The sequence below is a fragment of the Coturnix japonica genome, chromosome 4 (assembly GCF_001577835.2).
Source record: "Coturnix japonica isolate 7356 chromosome 4, Coturnix japonica 2.1, whole genome shotgun sequence".
In the NCBI taxonomy this organism is placed as follows: Eukaryota; Metazoa; Chordata; class Aves; order Galliformes; family Phasianidae; genus Coturnix; species Coturnix japonica.
In genome coordinates this window covers 11,333,088-11,358,895 of record NC_029519.1, presented here as the reverse complement: position 1 = coordinate 11,358,895, position 25,808 = coordinate 11,333,088, and the positions used below count along the sequence as shown (strand labels likewise).

At 44.9% G+C, this 25,808-nt stretch overlaps 1 protein-coding gene and 1 long non-coding RNA gene across 6 annotated transcripts in view; one reads left to right on the top strand and one right to left on the bottom strand.

Annotated features, from left to right (window-relative positions):
* LOC107312792 (vascular endothelial growth factor receptor kdr-like) overlaps positions 1 to 12,061 on the bottom strand; it is a 114,469-nt gene extending 102,408 nt beyond the window's left edge. For all 3 annotated transcript variants that reach the window (XM_015860500.2, XM_032444344.1, XM_032444343.1), the window contains exon 1: positions 11,590 to 12,061. In XM_015860500.2, the coding sequence (XP_015715986.1) occupies positions 11,590 to 11,653 (64 nt within the window). In that variant the 5' untranslated portion in view covers positions 11,654 to 12,061. The remainder of the gene's footprint in view (positions 1 to 11,589) is intronic.
* The window catches only part of LOC107312793, a 220,231-nt gene that overhangs the window by 162,520 nt on the left and 31,903 nt on the right, over positions 1 to 25,808 (top strand). The gene's annotated exons all lie outside the window — the stretch shown is intronic.

The following is a 25,808-nucleotide window of genomic DNA, read 5'->3' as shown; positions in this document are numbered from 1 at the left end:
CTTTGCTGCATGCTGCTCATTCTTCCTCCCCCAAAAACATGCAAATTCTAGAACAAGTGAACTCCTGCAAAGAGGGATTTCTCCTTTTGCATCCTCAACTTTAATCAATCCCCTATTTGCTCTCAACATCTTGCACAGTCTCGTATCTGAAAGCACCCTATTTCTGCTGGGGTGAATGCACTCATTATAAACAGTCTGCAGGGGTGTGAGGGCTACCTTCCTCCTCTGAGGAGGGGAAACTCCTTCTGAATGTCAGGAGCACTCAGCCACACTCCAGGCTCATTAACCAGCTATCCAAAAAGCACCTCCAACATAGTTATGCACAGGGGAGATGAGAACAAACTCTCAATCTGGAATCCTTTAACTGTAACAGACACTCAGCAGGGGAATCCATTAGACAGGAGCTGAAAATTAGCTTTGCAAATTTCTCCATGCCAGAAGACACATTCTAAAGAAAACCAAGAGGCGTTTTGGAGAATAGCTGCACTTGAAATGAGACCGCATCCATTTGCATCTATGTGTATGCTTGCTTCATTATTCCTCTGAGGAATACTACAACGTATATGAAGGCTGAGAGGCTGAGGGAAGCACCATGTTAAAAACTGTTAGGAGAACCTGTAGCCTTGCAAGCCAGGGGCACTGATGCCATGCACCTGATGACAGCAAGTAAGCAGACTGCAGGGAAGCACAAGCAGGGTGTGCCTGGGTGCACCTTTTGGCTGGGACAGGCAGCATTTCAGAAGCAGGCGTCACACTCCAGACTGTGCAAAGGTGTTTACAGAAGCCAGGTAACAAAGACTAACTTAGACTATCTAATCTTTTTCATCTGCTTGGCTCTGTTCCTATGCAAAGTACATGAGAACAAAACATGTTCGTGCAATAGAGCAACAGCCAAACCCCAGTTCTGTAGAAGTCTGTCTGGAAGACAGGGAGAGATTAATTTCTGACTGTTCCAGCAAAGCCTAGTGCAGTGTTAGTCCTAATCATTACAGCCTCAAATGTATCCTTGTCATTTTAAGTGGCTTTTTCTCTGATGATGGAAGTGGAAAATGAAGTATATTTATAACTCCCACCACTGTGGTACCTGAGCTGCGTTTTCTTTTCTAAGTGCTAACTGCCCCCACCCTCCAGGAAGGAGCAGAAGTGCTGATCTCCCTGATTTACAGAAGAGCAGACGCACCAAGTAGCAAGTATCTCTGTATGGCAGAGAATACCCTGTTGTAGCTGCTGTTCTGGAGTTAATGCTGCAAAGCCACTGCAGCTCTGCCTCCACGTGAGCTCCCCTAAGACCTTTCTCAAAGGACAGAGAACCAAAGCTGAGTTGCTCTCACAGCATGGCTTACAACCATCCCACCTGGCCACCCGGGGTGGCCCTGCGCACACACCTGGACAACAGCCACCCCAGTATCTCCATCTCAGTCTGGCTAAAACCCCACAGACCTGGCCTGGTCCCCTCTGCTCCCAGCCCTCCAAGCCCCCAAAATGTCCAGGCACTGCCACGTCCACCCAAAGCACTTCTGCTCAACCTCTGCTGCAGAGAGACTGCTGGATGTGTGCTGGATGTGTCTAACGAGGCAGCCGTTCAAGGCAGAGGAAGACATCAAAGCAGATTATGCCCAAATCCATGTTCCTAAGAATGTAAAGGAAGTGCAGCTGAAAATGAACTATACAGCTACAGAAAGTTAATGTATGCTCGTTTGTATATCAGAGCATTGTCCAGGGGAACTCTCAGTTTCCTCTCAGGATCTATAATGAATAGGCCTGTAAGAGAATGTTATGGTCACAGAAATTTCTCTTTTCCTACTATTTTACTCAGAACAATATAGAATCAAAACAAAATGGGAGCCTTTCAAAGACTAGTAGTACAATGCTCACTAAAGAACATCACTTTAGCCTTAAATGAAAGAGCATGAGACCTTTGCCCTGCGTATGTTGAGGATCCCTCCCTCTTTACCATATATACTGCACAAAGATTGCTGTAAGAAATACCCTCCTCACATCCACCACACCCAAATGCCACCGCTTTGCTCCCACAGCCAGCAGATGACAAGACCAGAACCACCATAAGCAGGAAGAATTTAAAACAAGAAAGATGAATAAAGGAACGAGGTTGTTCTGAGCTCTACTGATGATAATTTTTAACCCTTTTTGTTGTATCTTCTTACATTTGGTAAGCTCTAAATTTAGGGAGCCTGTGTGTGTGGCGACACTAGACATGGCCAAATACATTACTCAGCTTGAAAACACAGAAGCAGCAGCCTCATTCAGCAAGGTGAAGTACTTATTCAGAACTGCACTGCTGATGGCTTTAATTATGGCCTTACTAATTACTAGCTATCGTATCTGTTCAAAGGATACAGAATAAATGCACAGAAAGAGTTTAACCACTACATCAGAAATGTCAAGAATCTATAATTGAAAATCTGGGGTCCTAGGATATTCATTTCTTCCCTTATGCAAACTGTCAAGCACTGGACTATGGATTAAAGATTACATTTGTCCTTTTGTTGAGGAAAAGGGCTTGTTCTCAGCATTACTGGTTTCCACTTTATCAGCTGCATAAAGCGGTTGCACAAGGCATGACCCAGGAAAGGAGATGCCACGTGAGATGGGGGAGTAATGACAGCATCACTGCAATTTGAATGCACATCCCTCTATCACTACACAAGGAGAAAAGCTTTAGTGGCTTTTCTGTGCAGCAGACCAGCCCCTAAAGGACATTCTGCAGTACTGCACAGAGCACAGTTCTGTTATGTGCACTCGCAGACACTGCAGCAAGTAGCTGTCCTTACAAAAGTATCTGATTTATGCTGATATGAAGTTCATGCTGTCAGCTTCATGTCTCATATTTCTGGCCTAATTGATTCTATTAAGTCATCTGTGTTACAATGATCATTCCTCTTTTCCCAAGCAATTGCTGCCTGTTGCTGAGAGACACATTTATCTTTTTAATGTAAGCTATTTTAAAAACAAGATTTTTATATGAAACTTCTGTTCCATCAGGAAGGTGTTTAGACTGAAATTAGCTCTAGTGGTCAGAGTGACAGACATCCCAGTCATAGGTGGACAAGGCAGAATGTGAAAGTCATGTTGGCCAACCATGTATCCGTGTACTTAAAGTCTATAAGAACATTTGGTAGGACTGTGATACCATGATACAGGGTAGTGAAAGAGTAAACGGCCTTGAACTGCAGCTATGCAAACTCTTCTCCATGGGAATCAAGTGCAGCTTTTCCACTAATCCCACTTTGAACACAGAATTTTCAGCTTCTTTGCCCTGATATTCTCAAAAGTGCAGGACAACTTTGGCAAATAAAACTGAGATTTATACGCAGACAAAACTGTCTCCACTTCTTTTGACCTTCTGCCAGCAACTCTCCAGAAAGCTGAAGATACTGTCAAGAAGAATGTTAAAACAAACTGTGGCACGTCTTCTCAGGATGGAAAAAGGAGATCCTTTCTCTTGGGAGCATTAGTCTGTGCTCGTATTCTCATAGGATGTCTTAGTGCCTGTTAGTGGTTGCCTGCCATAGATATTGTATACCAGCTCTGACATGCTGGATAGTACATTAGGAAAGAAATGTTAAAAATATAATGTTAATAGCAACCACAGCTATGCACAAACTTCAATAGAGATCAACTTCAGTAGCCAGGAGAAGACAAACTACTTCACGGTTTATCAAATTAGATAAATAATGTAATTTTACCATGTACATTTCAACATTACATTTCAAATACAAAGAAGATGACTATAAAGAAGCCAAAGTACGTTGCTAATTTATACCTAATGTTTTTATCCTTGGTATAAAGATCACACTTAGATTAATATGCTGTGAAAACACAAACCTCAAAACTCCCTAAGGGGACCTTTATAGCCTCTTTTTCTAGTCTAGCACTGCTGACCTGCTATAAGCCTTAGGATATGAGTAACCACACCTACTGGTCTTTCTAGCTGAAAAGTGGATAGATTGGACAGTATCCCTAAATAATCCTATGTCTCCATAATGCTAAGAAGACAAAATCAGTCTTGTATATGTCCTTCAAATATAACAACAAAGTTTCTTGATGGGAAATTGTATCTGGAGCAAGATGTGGAGAACCTCTGACATCCCCTTCAGCATCCTGCTGTTGTCTGAACTCACCTTGCCCAGGCAGTTCCTTCATTCCCCCAGCTGTATTATTCTGGCCCTTTTGTTCTGACCTTCACTGCTCCTTCATTAGGGCAGCATGATACTGCCCAAGTGAGGCTGCATTTTACAAGTGGTGAAATGCACCAAACCACAGTGACCCAGGGAATGGAGCCATGAGTGTTTATTTTACTTGGGGAGACAGCTATGAGAAAACAGACCAACTGTGAACACAGCCTAGAGACCCCGGAGCAATTCCAAACCTATAAACACATCACATGTAAGACTTGCTTTATCTCCCTTCTGGACGAAGTCAGAAGCCAATGTACCGGTGGGATAAGTAATAAAACTGTTAACGGGTTCATTAGCAGCTTCATGCTCACAACTTTGCTTTCCCAGAGACCTGTGGTATCATTATACTTGGAAAAGTCATTGCTGGGTGGGATTATGAGCTGTGAGAAACATAGTCCCTCTTTCTAAGTGAGATGGGCCAACTGCACTGAGATCACGGCCAAAGGAGGTTCTGCCCCAGGCAATCCCTCCCCATTGCATGCCGTGCTTGGTTCATGCTGACATAGGATTTTGCAGATTAATTACTCTCTCTGGTAATTCCTATTGGGCCAGCCCCTCATCTCTTGCTTTATCTATTGCTCCATCCTTACTGAACAAAAACTGCCAAGGTCGAAGAAAAGTTGTTTAAAGCCTAAGAACGTCCAGGAGGTCTAGAAGGACCAGATCTTCAGGGCCAAAATAAATGTAAAGTGCACTGCTCCATGAACAGCAGCAGGGGCCACACACCAGCCTTCCTTCATCATCTGAGAGTAAGCAGGGTTCTGAGCTTTCTCATAGTGAATTTTCATTTCCAGAACAAATTAGGATTTTCCAACAAGATCAGTAAAATCTCTACCTTGGAAAAAACAAAACCTTGCAGTAAAACAGCAGCTTTCAGTGTGTTCTTTTCCCACTCAGATTCTGCTAAAAAGAAGTATAAGCAACCACAATAAAATTAAGGTCTAGTCACACAAAGGCAAATTCAAAGACAGGCTACTGTCTGAAGCTAAGCTACAGCTTTAACCCTGTGTAACTGAGAGCAAAGATGGTCCCAAGTGCATGAACGTGAAATGAAAATAAACCAGACACTGTCCATTTGCAGAAAAAAAGAAATGTGGCTAGCCAAAAGGTTAGCGATCCTCTCTGTTTTACACCATGTCGTAGATTAAATTGTGCTTAAAAGGTTCTCGGGGTGATGTCATTGTTTGCATGTATTTGAATCACCCTTTAATTGTAATAGTACAAAACCCTTTTAAGTAGCCAAACTTGCTGTTTAGCTCCCTCCTGCTGTGTCATGCAGCAAGAGCTGATATAACGTACACATCTACAGAGAGATCTGTGAAAAGCATTTCTCCCCACATCTGGGCGCTGCATTATTAGTTCTTCTGCTATTCCATGCAGGTTAAGGAGAAAAGCAGCGGTGGGCTTTAAGCAGTGGCTGTTCACAAAGTCCTTTCCATTATCTTTGCAAATGAGCACCAACAGCATTAACTCAGGAGAGATGTGGCAGTGCACCCTTCCCTATGCGGAGAGGCAGGATGTACCTGGTGACCCAGAGCCACTCAGAGCTGCACCTGTGGGATTTTTGTTTTCTGCAAGAGACACGGACCTTGGGGCTTGCAACTGGTAATCCTCAGTGTGTTGCTTCCCTCCTTTCAAACACAGCCCCATACATCTTCCTGTTAAGTGTTCTGGGCAATCTCTTCCAACAGCCATTTCCTGTATGAAGGAGCATTGTAATTAGGATTGCCCACAAGAAGGTGCTGCTGTGCTACTGTGTGGGCATGAATTATGGCCCCCTGGGGAAGCGCCTTCAGGCAGCTGGAAGAACAAGTGAAGAAGCAGAGGGGAAAAATAGTTCTTATAACTCCTGAAGGACACACACATCTGCACCTTAAAGGTCTGGAACAGCAACCCCTGTGCAACCAAACCCAAAATCGAGGGAAGTCCAGGCTCAACATCAGCTTCCACGAATGATCCCTGTGGATGCAAACTGAGCCTTTCTCAGTATCTGTGAGGGAATCTGTTATCAGGAGTGGGGTACTGGGAGGCTTCACACTCACATCACCAGCTGCAGGCTTCTGGAGACAAGGAGGAAATTGCTTTAATTCCCAAATTATTGTATTCAGCGCTAATTTCTGTTAATGAGATATGAGTTAATGCCAAACAGGATGAATCCCTTAAAGAATAGGCCTCTTTTGTGTGTGTATTTGTGGGGCATATCCCTGTGAGCGATATGGGTCATCCCATTTTACTCATAGCTATAGAGGAACATGCAAAGTACCCCCAAGGAGGTTGGTGTTTTTCCTGCAAATTGACCTCAGCATATCTATAAGGAAGAACTGAAGGTGTGCGATTTCTGAGCTGCGGGCTCTAAGGAAGCAAACATTTTGGCTGAAGTGTTTTAAATTCATGGGGATTTAAAAAAAAAAAAAAGATGAAATAAAACTGGAACAGGTAATGACTGGGTCAGGTTTCCTTGACCCTCAAATCAAGAACAATCCTAGCAGGGCTGAAAACTCCTCACAATACTTCCTTGGCAATCATGTTCCCACAGTTCAGAAAAACACAGGAAGATCTAAGGAAACCTATGTGGAAATGCAAAAGACAAAGGCAAGTGGTCTGAAAATAGAAGGCTGGTCCATATATTTCCTTTACATTCAAGGCGTGATTCTAGTTTTTGGCTGAATTCTGAAATCTCGGGGACCATATGCTTTTGCCATTCTCTGCAGGGCACAAAGGAAAACTGGCTTGTTTGTACTCATGTGTTTTAAGGGTTAGACTTGCTCAAGGACTCTACAGTGCTAAAAGCTTTGCAGCTTAGAGCAGCAACGAAAACCCTGAACACTGGTTACACACACCAGAAACGAGCTGTGACTCCTTTTGCACTTCTTGATACTGGGGGAAAGCCTGCAAAAACTGCTCTTGTAAAGGTCTATACAGCATGAAGACTTAATTTGTCTGCTTGCAGAAAATGAGGCACTCAGCTGCAGATCTCAGACCCTGTCTTGCCATATCTGCACCAGACACACAATTTAAGAGGCAAAAATCATTTTGGCACAGGGAAGAGAAATTGTGCAGACTCCAACATGGAAGGGCTGAGAAATTCCTTTTGTTTTTTTTTTCTAATGTAAAAATTCAAGGAATTCTGAGCCCTGAGGGGAGTTAAGGAGACATCCAGGAAAGAGGGGTGAGAGAAGAAGGATAGGATGTAAAGAGGACAAAAAGTGTGCTGTAAAGACAGACTAATCCAGTGACTTGGAAATGGGACTATTGGGCTACCTTATAAAACAGTTCACAGATTCACTGTCCATCAGAGTGCATAACTGTATTAAACTGTTAACAACAACTCAGTACAGAGTTAACATCTGCACCGCGCAGTAGCTCAGCTGCCCTCAGTGTGTGAATTCATTGCTCACATTTCCACAGCCTTTGAAAGTACAGAGCTGAGATCCATCCCTTTGACACATGCAATGCAAAGCCAGTGCTGACCCTGTGTGCTGCAGCCCTCCCTGCCTCAGCTTCAGCAAAGAAAAGCACCATTACCCAAAGCTTCAGCTCCGTTGGGCGTTGAACTTGGGATTCTTTCTGGTTTTGTAATTCCATTATTGGCAAATGCAGAAGATATGATCAGACCATAAAAGCAGCCACAAGATTTACCTCATTCAGTTCTGCATTTATGTTAATACCTGGATTCAGGTGAGCTGGGGCTCCCCACACAAGTGTGTTCAGCAGCCCACCAGTGTGGAATGTGTACGACATGGGCAGCAGTCACTTTGTGCATCACAGTCTCATGAGATCAGCCTCTCTGCCTTCTCTGAACCTTCCTCCTTCCCCACTTGAAATGAATGGCTCACAGGCAGGTCTCTAAGATCACAAATCTTAGATAGAAAGCTTTCCTTCACATTATTTGTTCTAATCTTGCCTCGCTCCTGGTGATTGCAAACTCTCTGCTGCTTAAAGTTCTGCTCCCTGGGGCAAGCTTCAAGCATGTGCTTATATTAAATGCCATTTCCAGATAATAAGCTTGGCTGGCTGATTTTGGCAGGTTCTTTTATTTTCTCTGTGGCCTTAAAAAGAAAGACTAAAGAAGTGCCAAACTTAGGAGATCAGTTCTTTATTACACACACTTAATGCACACTTGTTTATGTAGTCCACTTGTTTTTGCTTGCGTGGCTGAGTACAGTGGTATGGTCTGTCCAAAGGTGAGAACTAGATGGGCACACAAAAGCCTTCATGTCCTGTCAGTCATCTCAGCTGCTTTCTAAAGCAAAACACTCAGGACAGATCTGTTTTGCTCCTAGCTCTTGTTTAGATATCCTGGACATCTTTTAATTACCTGCACTTGTAATTCCCATTCTAGTGAATTCAGGTTGGTCTAGAGAAAAAAAGGAAAGGTGGAGCACAAGAGATAAGAGGTAACCTCAAAGTGATGGTGAGCTTCAGTAGGGTTTACTTCAGCGTCCTTCTCACAGTCGCTGTGAAAGTCAAATGCTGCCTCCTGGAAATTTCCTGTGCAGCTTTAAGAAATGCAGATTGCTGCTGCTGCCCCCAAAACTGCTTTGCAATATAAGCTGAAGCAGCTCCTTGTTCATTCTGTCCTTTTCTGCCCAAGTGACCCTTGCTGCATATATTTGCAAAAGTCTTTGGAAGCAAAAGATGTGTTGAATTTCATCTCGGAGTGAACACGGCGTACGTCAGACTTTCACCTTCCTTCAAACTGCACTGGCAATTTGGAAGATAAGCTTACAAAAATGGCAGCTCACCTGCCACTGACTGAACCTAATAAACTCCCTGTGCTTGCTGGAAACCTTTTGCCCTTGTGCATCAGCCTAATAGCAACACAAGGATTGTATCCAGTGCCAGACTCGATACCTTACTTCAGACTGAAGTAGATGGTGCAAACAGGTCATCTTACCACCAGCAATTTGGAGAACATATGAAAGGAAGACGTACCCTGCTGCTCTTATTTAGATTCATACGTATTGGCAGACCAAAGGGGACGTGTGTGCAGATAAACATTTTTGAAACTTTAAAAGAAAATAAGTTCTTGTAACAAAAACCTTCAGCAAACAGTCTGGTTTGTATTCCTGGTATTCTTTTGGGTATGATGCTCGTTTTTAGAAGCTCGGGGAGTACTGAGAAATACTTTGCATTTCTTTCCTTCCTTAAATAGATGAATTAGTGTAAAGAGATTTCCAGTCGGTTTTGAGAGTGGCAGCTTCGGGCAGAGCTGCTCATATATCACAATCTTAAACAAAGTCTCCCCTGCTTTTTATAACATTTTCCCACAGTAAAGCAAATATTTAGGAACAACACCAATTAAGAGACATATTTTCAGTTTACTGGGACCGATCAGCAGCCCATAGTGTGGGCTCTCCAGTCCTCAGCTTCTCAGAACTGACTGCCTCAAAGAAAGGCAAGCACACAGCCTTAATGCCTCTGTCTTTGCAGTGTTGCACCCTGCAGTAAATCCTGCAGTAATTTATATGGGGAACATCCTAGCTGGAAAACTTGGGAGGATTCTGAGCTCCCAAAGCTTTTGATTTACCTACTGATAAGTGGCATATTTGAAACGTATCTACTAGTAAGCTAACTCCAGGCAGTGCTATTACTGTGTAAAAAGTATCTGGCAGAATGACCCTAAGTGGTACAATGAGGAGTTCAGAAGAAACTATGTGATGAACAAAAAGCAAATGGATATTTCATGATATCTGCAGAATTGTCTTAAGGAATGCAGAGATGCATACAATATTTTGAAGGTGTGTTTTATAAATGAGGCTGGACACTGTTGGGATGAAGTTTGCATGGTCTCTCCCTGTGCTAAACACTGACGAGGACTGAATGAACCAAATTGGATTTATCAGAAGGAGACCATCCACTGATTTGGATGCACCTTATGGCTGAACGGTTGGACTGGATGATCTTTTAGGTCTTTTCCAATCTTGTTGATTCTATGATTCTAGGCAACTTCTGTGCTCTGGCAGCCACGGCACACACCTCAGATATCTGTTGAGAATCCAGGCAGGGGATAATGACACAGCAGCTGCTGTCAGGCACAGGTACAGAAGCAGAGGACACCCCAACTCCTTTGCTAAGGTTTGTAAGAGCCACAAGAGCTTCCTTTCTCTTGGGTGCCTGGAAGTCCTGACCAGGCAGGCAGCCCTCGGGCTGGGCAGCTTCACTGCTCTCACTCAGCACCTCGGGTGAATGTCTTTTGCAGTTGCAAAGTCTTCTATCTGCATTGCAGATAAAACTGTTTGGATTTGAGTCAGATTCAACTTCTCCAGCATAACTCTGCCTAATTTTCACGAAGATCCCAAAGAAGGTTTAACCTACAGCCTGCAGGACAGATCTGTGCCTCTTGGGCCTTGGAGGTCAAACAATGATTAAACCCCTTGCAGATGAACTTTGAGGGAAAGGTGACTGAGGAGTTAACACCTCACTAATATCAGTGCTATCCAGAACCTTCCCACTTCCTGGCCCTGATTCAGTTTGGCTTCCAGCCTAATTAGGGCACACAGACACTGTGCTAACAGATCATCTTTTCCTAATGATGGACAAAGGTCTGACAGCAATAATGTTGCTTCCAAATCCATCATCAGCCTTTGCCTACAGGGACAGCTAGCAATGCGCCTGTCTTCCTTTCCTCATCACAGGATGCAAGAATTGCCTTCTCTCTGCCTTCTCTGTGCCTGGCACCGATGATACAGTGAGCCCGGACCAAGTTCCAATGCTATTAGCCCCAGAATTATCAGGAAAGTAACACTGGTGAGGAGCCAAGGCAACACTGAAGTGCAGGCAGCAGGCCTTTCAGCCAGCCACCCCAGTGACGTCTGCAGCACTCCACTTTGTCCCTGGTACTCAGAACACCTGTGGCAGGACACACTTTCTCCCTTGCACCAAATGCTTGCTGCTCGCTCTCTGTGGTCGGTGGTGACTTACAATGTAGTGGCACGCAGGCTGGATCTCTGTAGACATGCCCTCTGCAGGCAGCCCTTCCAGCCTGCAGCCCCCAAGCCAGACAAGGCCCGCGGGTGCTCATCTCTTCGTGCGCACGGAGCTGAGAGATGCGCTGTGCCGGCTGGGATACACACATCCCATCTCTAAATGGATGCAAAGAAACCAAGGACACTGCCGCTGCAGTACGTCCAGAATTTATCCTATTGAAAGCCAACGACAGACAGATGGCAACGTGCTGGAGAAGGAGCCCTTGTGCTGTGAGACGCCTTGTGCTGCCGGCAGGAGCTCCTGAAACTCACGGCACGAACGCAGGGCGCTGCATCCCTACGGCGGACCCACCCGTCCCGCAACCCACGCACCTCCCCTGCGCGCCCCCGCGGAGCCCCCGACCGCCGCCCCTCGCGCCCCCCAGCGGCCGCCTCGTCCCTCCGAACCGAGCGGCTCTTACCGAGCGTCAGCAGCAGCGCCTGCAGGGCACAGGCGGCCAGAGCGGCGCTCGGCCCGCCGAGCATGGCTGGGTCGGCGCGGGGCGAAGTTTCCTTCGGTCTTTCAGAGCGGGCGGCTGGACGGGAGGAGCGGGATGCGCGCACCGCTCCCACTTGTTGGCTCCGGTTAAACCGTTCTGGCCATTCACCGCTCCGTCCTCGCCGCCCGTCCTTTCTTCTCGAGGTGTTCCGCCTATTCCCTTGTCAGAGCAACTTTATCCCTCTCTCTCCCCCGTGCTTCCTCCTCGCCGGCGGTTATAACTCGGGGAGAACTTTGTCGGGCCGTGTAAAAGGCAGCGCAGCGGTGCAGGTGCGCCTGGGCAGCGCCGCTACCTGCCGGGGGGTGGCCGGCGGCAGGGGGGCATGGCCGGGTGCCGCCCCGTGCTTGGCGCTACCCCACCCTCCGGGTCCGGGTGGCTTTGCTGGGAACTTTGATGCGAGCCCGGGATTCTTTATAGGGACAGGAAAAAAAAAAAAAAAAGGAGGAAGGAGAGACGTCACCAGCCCAAGCCAAGGGACTCCACTCTCTCTCTCCCTCTCCCTGTCATTTCACAGAACTCCTGGATTTCCTGTTGTTGCTGCTGCTGCTTGAGAAGGGGTAAAGAAGCGAGCGGAGCTATTCCCGCTGCCTCCCGGCATCGCCCGTCCCCGCACGGCCGGAGCTGCGCGAGCATCAGGTGGCAGAGCCTCGCATTCCGCCATCCTGCCGCTCTCCTCCGACGGCTCCGAGTGCCCGCGATGGAAGCTCCGGCCTCGGGGTTCCGTGCGCCAGGGCACGGGGTGGAGAGCACGGAGCGATGCTGCCGTAGCACCCCGCTGCCCCTGGCTCATCAGCAGGTCCGCGCCCTGTCCTCCTGTTCTGCTGCCACTGCCGCTCAGCCCTTCTTCTTGGGACACAGCGAAAGTTTATTGTTTGAATTATTCTGGGCAGCCCTAATGTCATCATTTACATTTACTCGGTTGATTCCATACTCTCTCATGGATTTCTTGTAACAGCTGCTTCTGTGTCATCCAAGCGTTATCTGCAGGTGTTTAGGTGTAGACAGATCCACGCACCATCGAGGCCTACTGCCCTGAGGTTTTGGCGGAGGACACGCAGCTGCTCCCCCTTTCACCTCAGCCTCAGGACAGCTCAGCCTTTACCTGGTTCAGCACTGTCGCTTTAGCCACAGGCACCTGCTGCCAGGCTCAGAATCTGTGCTTAGGTGCCCTGGGGGAGTCCCTGTGCAGCCAAGGGACACTGGTGGAAATGCAGCCAGCATTTGGGTGACAGGAAGGAGCTCCTCTGTGCTGTCCTGGCAGTGCACATACCACTCACATGGCTCTTTAAATGCGCAAACCACTGCACTCTACTGATAATGAGAGTGTGGTGGAAGACTCACAGGCTGTCAGTCCTCGTAATGCCACAAATGAGACACCGGGGTTCAATGACTGATTACAGTGAAGCACTGTCAATCCCCGTGTCCGAATGGCAGGGTTTGTTTGGATTTTTTGTTACTCTAGTGCAGCTCATCCAAAGAGAAGAGATGAATAGCAGGTGCATTAGGACCTTATGCTGAATGTGCATTGAGGGTTTTAATGAAACTGAACAGTGATCAGGATGTTAGGAAGTTTCCAATGCCTCTTTTTATTATGCTTCTTAATTCTTAATGCATGTACTGGTTTATATGCTACATCAAAATACATTGGAGCAAAGTGAGACATAGGTACGGTCCTGTGACTTACAGATTCATTACTTATGCTGCAAGGGAAATGGGTGCATCAGAGGATCAGAACTGATTCCTGGTGTAGAAATGTTCCAAATTCAAACAATAAATTGAATGCAGAGTAGCCCCAAATAATTCTAGTTCTGTGAACTGGAAGCATCATTTCTTATTTACAATATTACTTTGGGAATGCTATTCTCAATACCACATAATGTCACAGTTAATGCTAATCTTCCTATCCATGCTCAGATCATTCTTAACGTGACTAAGTGCATTTTCTATGCCTACAGTTGATTTTTAGGACATAAAACTTTCCCCGTATCTGTGTTACAGGAATGGACTTTTAAATAGATATGGATAATAGTAGAGACAAATTGTACACTGAGCTTAACTGGAGAATGAAAATTCTAGCTCAATTATGGAACTGAATGGTATTTTTGGCTTGCAGGGAAGTGTTCAGGAATTCATTGGAAGTTGCAGAACAGCTGCTAGCAAATCGTGTTGTGTTTATGTCATGCTCCAAAAAATCTTTTATTTGTTGATAAACTGAATTGATCATTTAATTGAGACCAAATGCCCATTGTGTGCAGTTTCACAAGGAATCCAGTGTGAGAACCTGGCCAAATGTATTCTGGGAACTATTTTTGAATTCTTTATTTTCTCCTTCAAAACATGCCAAGCCAAAAAGGTTGTAAGAATGTCATGTTTTGTTCCTCAGCATCCTTACGTGCCTATAGCAACAAGTTAGAGCTTTCCCAAAGCACAGAAGACTTCCCTAAATAACAGTGTGTTCCATTAGTACAGATGGAAAAAGCAATTTGCTAACCCAACTTGAACCTCTTTGTAGTAGTACAGCTCACTTGCCCACATGCAGTGATCCCTTTTGTTAGCTTGGAAGAGGATGGTACCTGATCTGGGCAATTCTTCACTTAATCTTGCCCATCCTAGGTAGGTTTATATCTAGGAAGCACAGCAGAGGGGATGGTTGCTGATCAGAGCAGGGTTTGGATTTGGCCAGCATCTGTGACTGCGTGCTGTATTTAGCCTTAGCCAAAGGTAAAACCCACCTGAACTACACATAGCCATCCAAACGTTGTCTCATGTGGGCTGGTTATCGGAGCTGGCCTGCTTTAGTGACTGCAAAGAGCCTCTTAAAAGGCATGGCTTATCCAATGTATGTGATGCATCTATTTTACAGACCTTCTTTGGCAGGTGCCCTCAAGAATAGTGTAGTGTAGGATCGAGGCAAGTTTACCCCATAAACCTAAATTTTAGCTGGTTAGTTCTGCCCTATGTCTTCGATAGAGATTCTTTAGTGATAAGACAGCCTTTCTTGTCAGGTTGTGACAAGGACTGTGAGTTGGCAGGGCCAGGGATTTTCATTTCAGTGTGCCATATGAAGCAGTTCTATATCATTTTTCCAAGAGCACCTAGAACCCTTTTTGAGTAGATAGCTTTCCATGACCTGTAAATCCAAGCACCCTAAGGAGGTGGTGGAAACAGGCAGGGCATTGCAGGAGGGCCTTGCACTTTACTGCATTGTTCTGGGGTGAAAAAAGTGCACAAGTTCAGCTACATATTTGACAGGAACATAAGGTACCTTGGAGGCATACACAGACTTTCAGAATAGGCGTGAAGCTGGCTATGTATGGGTCCTTCAGCTAGTAAACAGAGTCCATAGCCCAACCCCATCCCCAGTCCCACCTTGTCCCTCAGACAGACAAGAAGCGTTGCCAACAGTAGCTGCCTTAATCCCAAGGAGAGCTGCAGGACCGTCGCTGGGTGTGCCTCTCTCCACAATCTGGTCAGGCTGTCTTTGATTCACGCACATCCTGTAGTCCCCTGGTGATGTAAAGACAAGTTAACATTGGCAGTCTGTGTGCAAACAGGGTGGGGAACTTTTTGATGAAAATATTTTTCATTGGAAAACGGCGTGCTATCAAAACAGAAAGCTTTCTGAGGGAAGACTCAGCTTGGAGTTACTTCTGCTAGGGACGTAGTTTCTGGGAGGGAAAGCACTGTCCCAGCCTTGCCTGCAAATTCATGATGCTGTGTGGGCAGGGTCTGATTTTAAGATTCTACCCTGAATTAGGTTAGAAAACTTGATTGTGATTTCCCATGTCCTGTGGGAGTCCTCTATTCATCAAATCCATTGACTGTCCTTCGGCTGCTGCTTTCAGTTACTTGCAGGCGTTTGCTTACTTATTCTTTTGTTTTGAAAAATATAGGAGGAAAGGCTTCACGAAAACTCCATTCAGCTTCTCTAGCTGGGAAAAAACATTTCCTGCTCAGCTTCTGTTCAAATACACAGCAGTACCATAGGTAAAACCTAACAGCAAGAGTTGTGGGGCCACGGAGCCGCGGGCATGTCTCTCATGACTTGATGGCAGCTTCAGAGGGGCTGAGCAGGAAGCACATGCAGTTGTTTGTTACAGAGTCTGTATTAACTTTCCTCCTTTATACGTGAAGGGAAATCAAGCCAGAGAAAGCTTCAGTGAATCATTCCAAATGCAAAAGCTGGAAGAGATCTGTCCTCAGCAGCAACAACAAAACAAAATATAAATATACTGCAAGCAACTATATTTTTTTTTTTGTTTATAAACTGTCAAGTATGAGGGGTTTGTTGTTGTTGTTGCTGTTTCCAGTGTGGCCCATTATCCATCCCTGTGTGGCATCCTGGCAGGCTCTTCCTGACTGTCCAACTGAGGTTGATCACTGCCTGCATCTTCTGCTACTCCTGTCCCAGTCACAGCCTGCAAGCTGCTCTCCTGCAGTCCTACTGTGCTTACAGTGATGGAGAAATGTGTGGACCTGCCTGAAAACACCTCTCAAACATATGTGTTCAGCTAACAGAGGCGAGCAGAACATCTCATCCTTCTGTAGGAAACGGGAGATTAAAGGATTAAGATTACGCACCTCCCATTATTTGTCGCTTTGAACTGCAGTCTGCTTTGTAAAACTTTAACATGGGGGAAATGTGTGATGTTCCATCTCTTTGTGTTCCCTCTGTGAGGTTGTTTTTGAGCATCTCCTTGTAGCTGTTTGACTCAAATCCTTTGTAACCGAGGCTGCCCAGGGAGATGCTTACAGCTTATAAATATAATCTAGGCCTCGGGCCCGCACGGCTCTTAGGAAGAATTAACTGGTTTGGAGCACAAGGCAGACTTCTGAGCCAAGAGTACAAAACAAGAGAAACGTTAAGGAAAATAAATAGCCATCAACAAAAGCAGACAGATGCTGGGTTTGATCACTATTTTGTTCTGCTAAATTCTGTGGCAGAAAGTCAGAGTTACCCGCCTAATGAGGAAGAAATGAATGAGCCAGGCTTCATCCATACGTAGCATTTATGGCAAGAAAAAGATTTTACCCCTCTGAGTTACCTTGATCCATATTTTTCCTTGCAGTGACCTTCCTCATTCGGAGCCCATATTTCACGTGAAAGGTTTTCCCCTCGCCAGAATGTGAACTTCAAAGTGTGAGAAAGATGGGTTTCACCCAGCCATAGGCCTCAGAGTGAGAGACCAAGAATGCTTGTTTTATTTATTTTTCTTTGGATTTTAATTCCCTCTTACACTTTCTCTCTCTTTGGGGATAAAGCCGGATTTTCTTACCAGTAAGGCTGAGAATGAGAAACATGATTCACATCTGAGGTATTCTTCAGACGTTCCCTTAAAACTAAAGATTTCTGCTCACATCCCCAAAGTATGCTCAGCAATTAGAACTGTCTGGTTGAAATCACTGGAGTGGAGGGAGAAAAGCCTGAGAGGAAGGAAAAACACAGATAGGCCTTGGCAGTGGCAAGACAGAAAAACACTGGCAATTCCAGAGTGCTCACATTAATCAAGACACTAGACACATCCATCATGAAAGTGTTAGGGTTAATTCAACTCATAGCACAAGGCTGGAATCCCATTCTGCAAGCGTCTTCTTTTTAACTTGGCACCAGAGGGGCACTGTGCCCCAGTTCATCACCGAACATTTACCAGTCCTTAAGTCTGAAGACTGCTAAAATCTGTGTTATGAGCCTTCCCCTGCAGTGAAGAGTTGGTGATCAGCCCATCCCAGCCTGTTTTCTCACCCCTGTTTATTACCTGTCAGTGACTGCACTAACTGTAGAGCAGCATCTGGAGCCATGTGGTGTTCCCTTCATTGCTGACCTGAAAGCCAGTGGGCAGAGGCCAGAACAGCCCTAATGTCCCCCTGAGCAGGCAGACCATCCAGCGATGCTGCACAGTCCTGTTCTGACAGCCACCAGCTGTAGAGCATGTGATAAGCTTACAGTGGTGCGAGAGCCACTTAATCATAACACAATTTTTTCTTCTTGCTGCATATGCTAAAAGAATGTGCTCAGCAGTTCTTTCATTGAGCTGCCATCTTCCTGTTAGATTTCACAAGCAAATGCTTCTTGTCTCTGTGGGACAAGCGCTGAGATTATCGCTAGTTACACTAACTCCAATGTAAACCAGAACTACATGACTCAGTGCAGCCAAGCCTGTGAGGCAAAAATAGCGGGCTGGTATACTGAGATGGTGGAGAGAATCAAAGAGACACTGTCTACCAAAATTAATACGTCTGCAAATGAGCTTTCAACCAATGCAGAGCCAAAAGAAATGTTTCTTCCATAGACTTACTTATTTTTGAAATCTGAAAGGAAGCAGTTGCTGAAGACAAATGGACATTGTGCTGAAGGTTTTAGAAATGAGAGATGGTGGCACAAAGACACTGATAGTGAAAATGCCATCACTGATCTTCATTGTCCAAGCTGAGAGGCACTGAATAAAAGCCTGAGCTAGAGCCAATGGACGTGAATAGAAGTGAATGGGAAGATTCTTGCTGCCTTTAATGAGTTTTGGCTCTCACCCTAGATGGAGAAACATAACTAGCAATGGATAAACAGGATTCTAAATATCCTTTCACCTTTAAGAGAACACAGCGTTACTCAGAAAAACAACAAAGAAAATCTGTTTATGATGCAGTTTTTTTTAAAAAAGGTGGCTGTGTCCGGCCTTGAATAAAGCAATCCAAGCATCATGTGTTGCCCTTGCATTAAGTTAGCAGCAGCAGCAGCCAGCCTGCAATCTCAAAACAGAACACTAAGGCTGTCCTAGATCCTCTAGCAGAAAGCCTGCCTGCCACCAGCCAGCATGAGAGCAGCCTTTGTGTCCTCTTGCCAAGCATACTGCAGTGTGAAAGGACAGGGTGCCACTCTGAAAAGGACAGGGTATAACATCGAGCAGCTGAAAACAGAAAGTGCTTCAAGAAAGTAAGCACCTGTCTCAAGGCTGCAGTGTGTACTTACGGCAGAAGAATCTGGTGCAGAAAACAGGACTCATTGCCATAGTTAATTGTCCAAGTAAGGAAGGGGGAGATGGAGAGATCATAGGAAGACAGTAGGACAGTAGGACAGTTCCTGCTTGTCACAGAGGATGGTTGTTGAAGGAAAGCAGATGAAATATGTCATAATTTTCATCATCTGCAGTTTGAGTAGAACCTGACCTTAGGAGACGACGATGGCTTTTGCAGCAGACAGACTTTCTCAGGAAGGTCAGCGAGTGAGTCAGCATAAGGCTGGGAATAGAGCTCAGGATCAGCACGGCTGTGCAGAGCTGAGACAACAGGCTCTTCTTTGTCTCCAGGGAATTGCCACCCCAGACAGGGAGAAGTGCTCAGGCCATTGGCTCAGCACAGACCATGCCATGAGTTCCAGAGATAAAATACATATTTCTTCAATGCTGCTTCCTGTGACTGTGCCATTCTTGGCAACCGCATTCTGCATTTTCTCTTTAAATGAAGTCAAGTCTTCTCTCCCTTTTGGCTACTCTTCATTCTCAAAGTTTCTCCATCAGCAATCTCTTAAACTCAGTGGGATGTCAAACATTTGATGAATGATTCAGACATCCAGGCATTAAGTCTTTGGTTAAACAGCATGATTCAAGCTATTCCTCTGCCAAGGCCCACCTGTGTCTTCCTGGAAAAGTCACTTGATCTCTTTCCTTCCCCTCCTCACCTGAAAAACTTGTTTAAGTACCTGTCCTGAAGACACAGGGGTGTCACAAAAGTTGTGCTCCAGGCTCTGTGCCAGCACTGGCTGTTAAATACAATGGTTATTGTGAACAGGGAGTCTCAGCCTGGCAGAACTGGCAAGACTTACTGGGAAGGTGACAGTGTGCTAAAGGGTTAAATGGGAAGAGGTTTTCATTACAGCTTCCTGTGGTTCCATGGTAGGGCAATAAGACTTAAGGTCCTAGGATAGTGAATTGAAACCATGTTACAGTAAAGCTTGTCTGCCATGTCAGGGGAATTCTGCCTGTGTCTGTGCATAATGTTCTAGCAGATGATACAAAAATCATCCACCTTTGAAAGAAAATGCTGCTTCTCCTAGATTATGTCTTCTAGCAGCCATGCACCTGCTTTTTCATGAACTCTTTGCTAGAATTTAAAGAACGATTAAAAGCATTACCATTCCTATCAGTGCCACAAGGCTCCTTTGTACATAGGCTCTTTGTCTTCTAGACATCAGGAAGAATGAAGAACACTGCAGAGATTTCACACGCTAAAAGTCAAAGGTAGGAATAGCAAGGATTTCCAACAGGAAAAACAAGGGTTTGAAAATCAGCAGGGCAGGCTCTGATGACTGACTCATGTGTTTCTCATCTCTAATCTTCTCTCTTCTTATCATGTCTGTACAAATGCTTGTCTTAGTCTCTTGGCTGGCATGTTTGGCAACTAGGGTCGAGATCTATGATCACAGCATCCCTTTTAGCTGTGTTTAAGGTAGTGCTTTCTTCAGATGAGGGTTGAGCTCACAGACTGTTTTAAAAGTGCAACCACTCTTTCTTCTCTTGTTTCTTATCTCCTTGAGGCAAACTTCATGGAATCATAGAACACCCCAAGTTGGACCCACTAGGATTTGCTCCTTTTCTTCATGCAGCACAGAATCCACATTGATGTTTGGAAAAATTGCCATCTCCCGCTAACTGTAGAATTGCTCTGAAGCTGCAGCTCTTTGTTACTTACAGCTTTTTGGCAACAGTTAGTGGATCACAAAGTTTTCTCCAGAGTCCAGGGATATCCTCAAATTTATTGCCCCTTGCTACTGGCTTGCTCCAAGTTGGGAGCATATGGTGTGAAGGCAGGTCATGCTGCTGAAGCCCAGAGGTGCCCAACTGGGAGGCTTTGGCTGTTCCCTGGGAAGGGACCACGGCAGAACTTCACTGCGACTGCTCAGGGACTGTCTCAATCAAGACTCATATTTCAGAAAAAGGATTAAATCACTCAAAAAAAGTTGGGAAAAGAGGGAAGGAATTGCACTTCTCTTTGTCCACACAGTGTGTCACCCTTACTCCATGCCGTTGTATTCTCATATAACATTCCTACAGGATCATAAATGACTTCTAAAGGAGCAAACTTCACTGACTCATTCCCAGTCCTTAAACTGATGCTGCACAGGTGAAATGGGAACTTTACTGGTGACAACCTTAACAAGCGACGTCTTTTAAAGGAAGAGGCAGCTTGTGAGGAGTCCTTCCAGCACTGTGAGTTGATGGGCGTGTTGCAAGGCCAAGAACTGCCTCTTCCTTCCCTACATTATCCCAGAGCACTAAGGACAACATTTGTTCTTTCAGTTTTTCCTGCAGGATTCACAACCAAGCTGCCTATTTCCACCTGCCAAATACTGCATGCTGGAGCCATTGGGCATCGACACCAGCACTGACAGCTAAGCCTCTTTAGAAACTTTTGACTGCTGCTTTGACATCAGCCAAAGGCAAAAACATACTTTTCAACTTTTATTTCTCCCCAGGTTCCCTATGGCCCCATCATGTGTTTTTAAATCTTCCCCTCAGCACCTCCAAATCCCATTCACACTTACCATCTTGCCTTCTTTCGTTGGCTGTTGCATGGTGAAACCCTCGATGTTCTCCCAGCTCTTTTTGAGTGATACCTGGGTCTCATCAGAAGCAAACTCAAGCCATCGCATTACTCCATGCTTGACTTCTACTGCAACACCTCACTCCAGGGAGCAACAGGGTTGACCCAGGGGTAAACTAGACAGAACAAATTTCTTTTGTCTGTAATAATACCTCAATTTTCATTGATGGAGTAGTGATGATAATGCAGAAAGAAGCAAGGTGCAGGACTTGAAAATTGCAATGTATCTACTTTTCAAGGAGATGTGGAATGAAGGGGTACATATGGGGATAAGATTCAGCCCATATTTCTGTTTTCCAACTACTTTGACTCATTTGTTGTGTTTCAGTGGATTTTGTCACTGTTACATTCCAGTTGTCTCAGAAAACCTGACTGCTTCAGTGAAAAGGGACAATTAAAATGCATAAAGGAATCAGAATCTGGCAAAGCGAAGCTGATCCAGAGATGTAGCAAAGAGCATTTCAGAGAGTATTTTCTGCCAATTTTATGCACTCTATTAAAATTTAATAGGCAGGAAACCACCAAGGTTCTGTAGGAATCTAATGCTGACTTACAGAAATTGTTTAAAAATATATAAGCTGTGTCTTCTGTTAGTATATATTGGCAAAATCAGTAGAGCTATGCTGATACACACCAGCTGTCCTTCTGAGCTGTATAATTGAATAACAAGTGAGTTGTCTGCATAAACTGTTGGAGTATGGCCAAGAATTGTTTACTGAAATTGTTAACCTGTGTTAAAGATTCTTCTAGAAGATTTTTTTCTTTTAGTCCCACGAGCATCAAAATAGTGCTACATTCAGCTTGATGAGTGAGCAATAGTGGCTTTCAAATCCCTTCTAGCCCCAGAAACCAAAGCTGAAGTTTGGATGTCCCTTTGACAGGTAATGTCATGACATTCATAGAGCTCTGATATTAGCTCAGTTCTGTGTGATTTGACTGTTCTTTGTCCTTTTCTTGAGTCAAGAAAGCTGTGTCCCTGAATGACAAGGAAAATGTTCCAAGGTCAGCTGCTAATACTTGTTCTTTTTGCCATCCTCTCTGGCAGTAGCTTATTACAAGCGGTGGCCTGGACAGCAACAGAGATTTTGCAGTAGTTTGCAGTCTTATGGCGATAAAGAATTATTTACTGCTTCAGTCTTCTAGCATTGTCAGCCCTCCAGCCTCTCCAAACAAAACAAAACAAACCAAAACAAAGCGTGTTAAGGAAAATAGCCTAAAAAAGGAAAAAAACATGAATCACATTTTAATGGTGAATGTCCACTTTCCCTTTCACAAATATATTAGCTTCCCCATGTTATTTAGTTACAGTTGCAGCTTCTTTTAATGCAGTTTATCAGGTGGAAATCAGGAGGAGAGCCAGCAAGCATGGGAGCAGCCAGGTCCCTGCATACACAGCTGTAAGGGAAACTGTTGATCACAGCCTGAACCTCTGATTAACCATCTGAGGCAAGTGATGAGTCAGCTGTGAGAGCACAGGTGAAGGTAATTCTGCTGTGCTCCTGGAAGGGGTAGTGCTTGATTCCACCTCTCCCAGATCCCATTTTAAGGGCTGACCACCTATAAGGTAGTATCTCTTTTTGGAGATTGTTCCTTTGTTGAGTTTTAGTGGCAGGCTCCAACATTGGTGAGCATCCATTGCAACTGAAGGCCTCAGCACTGGTGAGTCTTTTCTTAGATATCCTCTGGCTATTTACTCTAAAATTACAACCATACACTTGTATTATTCCAATTATACAACACACAACTTCAGTGCCATAGCGTGGAGCTGTACAGTCTTTTCTGCTCTAGTCTGAGCAGAAAGGCAGCAAAGCTTTTCTTTGGCTTCTCAGATTCCTTCTACTTTTGCACAGGAGAGGAAGAGGGGCAGGTTTAGGACTTGTGGCATACTTGCCTGCAGGTACTTGCAGAGAGTTACCTAAGGGTACTCATAAGAAGTTAATCTTGGTTGGAATCAGCAAAGGAACAGATGGCAGGGAAGCAGCTTCTTTCAGTGTCCTCCATCTAGCACAAGGCATTTCAGAATATAAGACCACCAATAGCAAATAGAATCACAGAATGGCCTGGGTTGAAAAGGACCTCAAAGGTCATCTAGTTTCAACCTCCCTGCCATGGGCAGGGTTGCCAACCACTAGACCAGGCTGCCCAGAGCCATATCAAAGATTCATATACTCCACCATGTACTCTGACAGTGGCTAAAATTGGAGCTTCTTAGAAGGCAGCAAGGAAACAGTCTTTTGCAGCAGTAGCTTCCCAGCTTCCAACTGACTAAGAGAATAGTGTCTTTTTGCTTAGTATCTTTTGGTGGCTGGCTTTCCCTTTGGCCCCCATAAACCCATTAAGATGTTCCAGGAAAACTGCAATGTTCCATCTGTTAAGAAAGAAGATGCAAAGCAATCTTCTTCAAACTATTTGAGAAATGTGGGGAGTCTTTCTTAGACAAGTTCCCCAAATGTCTGTTTATTTCTGTGCTTCATTTTCACCCCATCTGTACTTTGTGTAGGCTTCTTGCCATATTGCTGTAAGAAGCTACATACACTTTGCACCCCCAAATGAAGACCATAAAACACCATCTCCTTTAGCCACAGCCCTGCAACACTTCATTTTCCTTCCCCTTTCGCATCTTAAAAGTGACCTGTGTATGACATTGATCTTGGGCTCCTCCATGCTAAGAGCAATATGAGTTGCCTAAAAGGGGAATTAATCATAATTTTTTCTCTCTCTTTCTCATTCATTTAAAAAGTCTCAAGATGGGTTTGTGGACTCACGCAGGAAAGCTCCAGCTGTGGATTGGAATGAGCTCACAATTTTGATAAGGAAATAATGTTGGACATTACACAGCACACTCTGCAATCACTCTGATTTGTCCTGGGCAGACCACTGTTGGCCAGGGCTGTCTTGTCCTATATTCTTGAATGCTATGACAGGTAAAAGAAATGCTACAGGTGGTCTGATCTTTTCTCCTTTCAGGCAAAAGCTGCCTGTGGTTGCCACATGTTCTCTCTGATGGAGGCCCTGAGACCCGTTATATGCAAACTGCAGGGAAAATAGAAAAGTTGCTTATTTTTGTTGGAATATGAATGATTGTTCTGGCCTATCCGAGTTCCCTTTTGTGTGTGTTTATGTCACACTTTATGATCTGCATGGGTAGCTCTGGTTTGGCTGTCAGTGCCTGGTGGTTCTGTAACTTGTACAGCCCTCAGTCTGTTTGCCTTTCCTGTATTCCACTGTTGTGGCAGTTTCTTTTCTCACTGCCACTTCCTCCTGTTGGAGCAGCAATTTATGGCCAGAGGTTAACCCCATTTGCTGAAGCATCCAACTGTTGCTCCAATAGATCTATAAAAACAGAGAACAGGGACCAAGAGATGGGGAATAAATAAAGATCTTCTTCAAATGACATATCCAGCCATTCTTGTTGAGACACAGAAACAAAGGAATTTCTGTAGTGGTTGAAATCGATAGCAAATCCAGTGTTCTGCCTCTGCTGGTGTTTCGTAGCAATACCTTGGAGGAAAAGGACAGCTCCATTAAGTAAAATTTGTGCAGCCATCTGCCTGTAACGGGCTTTGCTCTCAGCCAATTTGCTTCCTGAGACAAATGTTAATCAGGAACACCTTACAGCAGGTCTCCTTATTGCTACACGTTGTTACACAGTTCTGTGCAACCACAGGTCCTCCCTTTGTGCATGCGGCACTGCTCCTCTCTTGACTTCAGTGACATTTTGTTGTAATGAGTTCTGCAGATGAGCTGTGCATAAAGATGTCTCTTTCTGTGGCACTGTGATGGCAAGTGGCTGCAGCTTGACCTTTCACATTGGCTTTGCTACCTGCGGCTTTAGAAGGAACTGGAAAAAAATGCACTGCTTGGCAGAAGCTGCCATGAGTCCACACCAGCACGAGGGAAAGGACAGGGCTGGAAGCATTTGAATTACAAGACCTCAGTACCCTGGATTTCTCTGTGCAGCTCACACTGGTGTGTGAGAGCTGAAGTTCAGGGGCTGCTGACTGTGGTGAGTGTAGTGCGTTTCCACTGAGGTCCAAGTGGATGTGCCAGGTGGGTGGCTTTTGTTGCTTTCAAGGTCAATTTTGGCTTTGGTGTGCAGGTGTGTGTGTCCTCATGCATATGGGGAACATCAGAGTGCAAAACTAGAAGGCAAGCAATGAGATTTGGGGAACGTGATTCTTTTTCCTCCAAAAATATAACTACAAATTCATCACTGATGTGAGACAGGGAGGTGGAATTGATGTTTAATTTTTCAGGCTGTCATAGCAGCCATAGACTTTCTGTCCTTCCTTACAATGAGATACTGGCCTCTCTGTTCTACATGATGCTCTGTCTCCTTCAAAGGTACTTCAAACTGTGCCCTTTCTGTGGTGTTTTTATTACTAAGGGTGGAAAGAAAGACCTTTTGATGCTATATCAGCCATAGGATTGGTCCTGCAAAGCTATGGCACATTTCTTGAGAATATGCACTCACACTGTATCTGTTTGGCATTTCTTTACATCCCTATATTTTTGTAATATTTCTATGGTATTTCATTTTTCTGGTT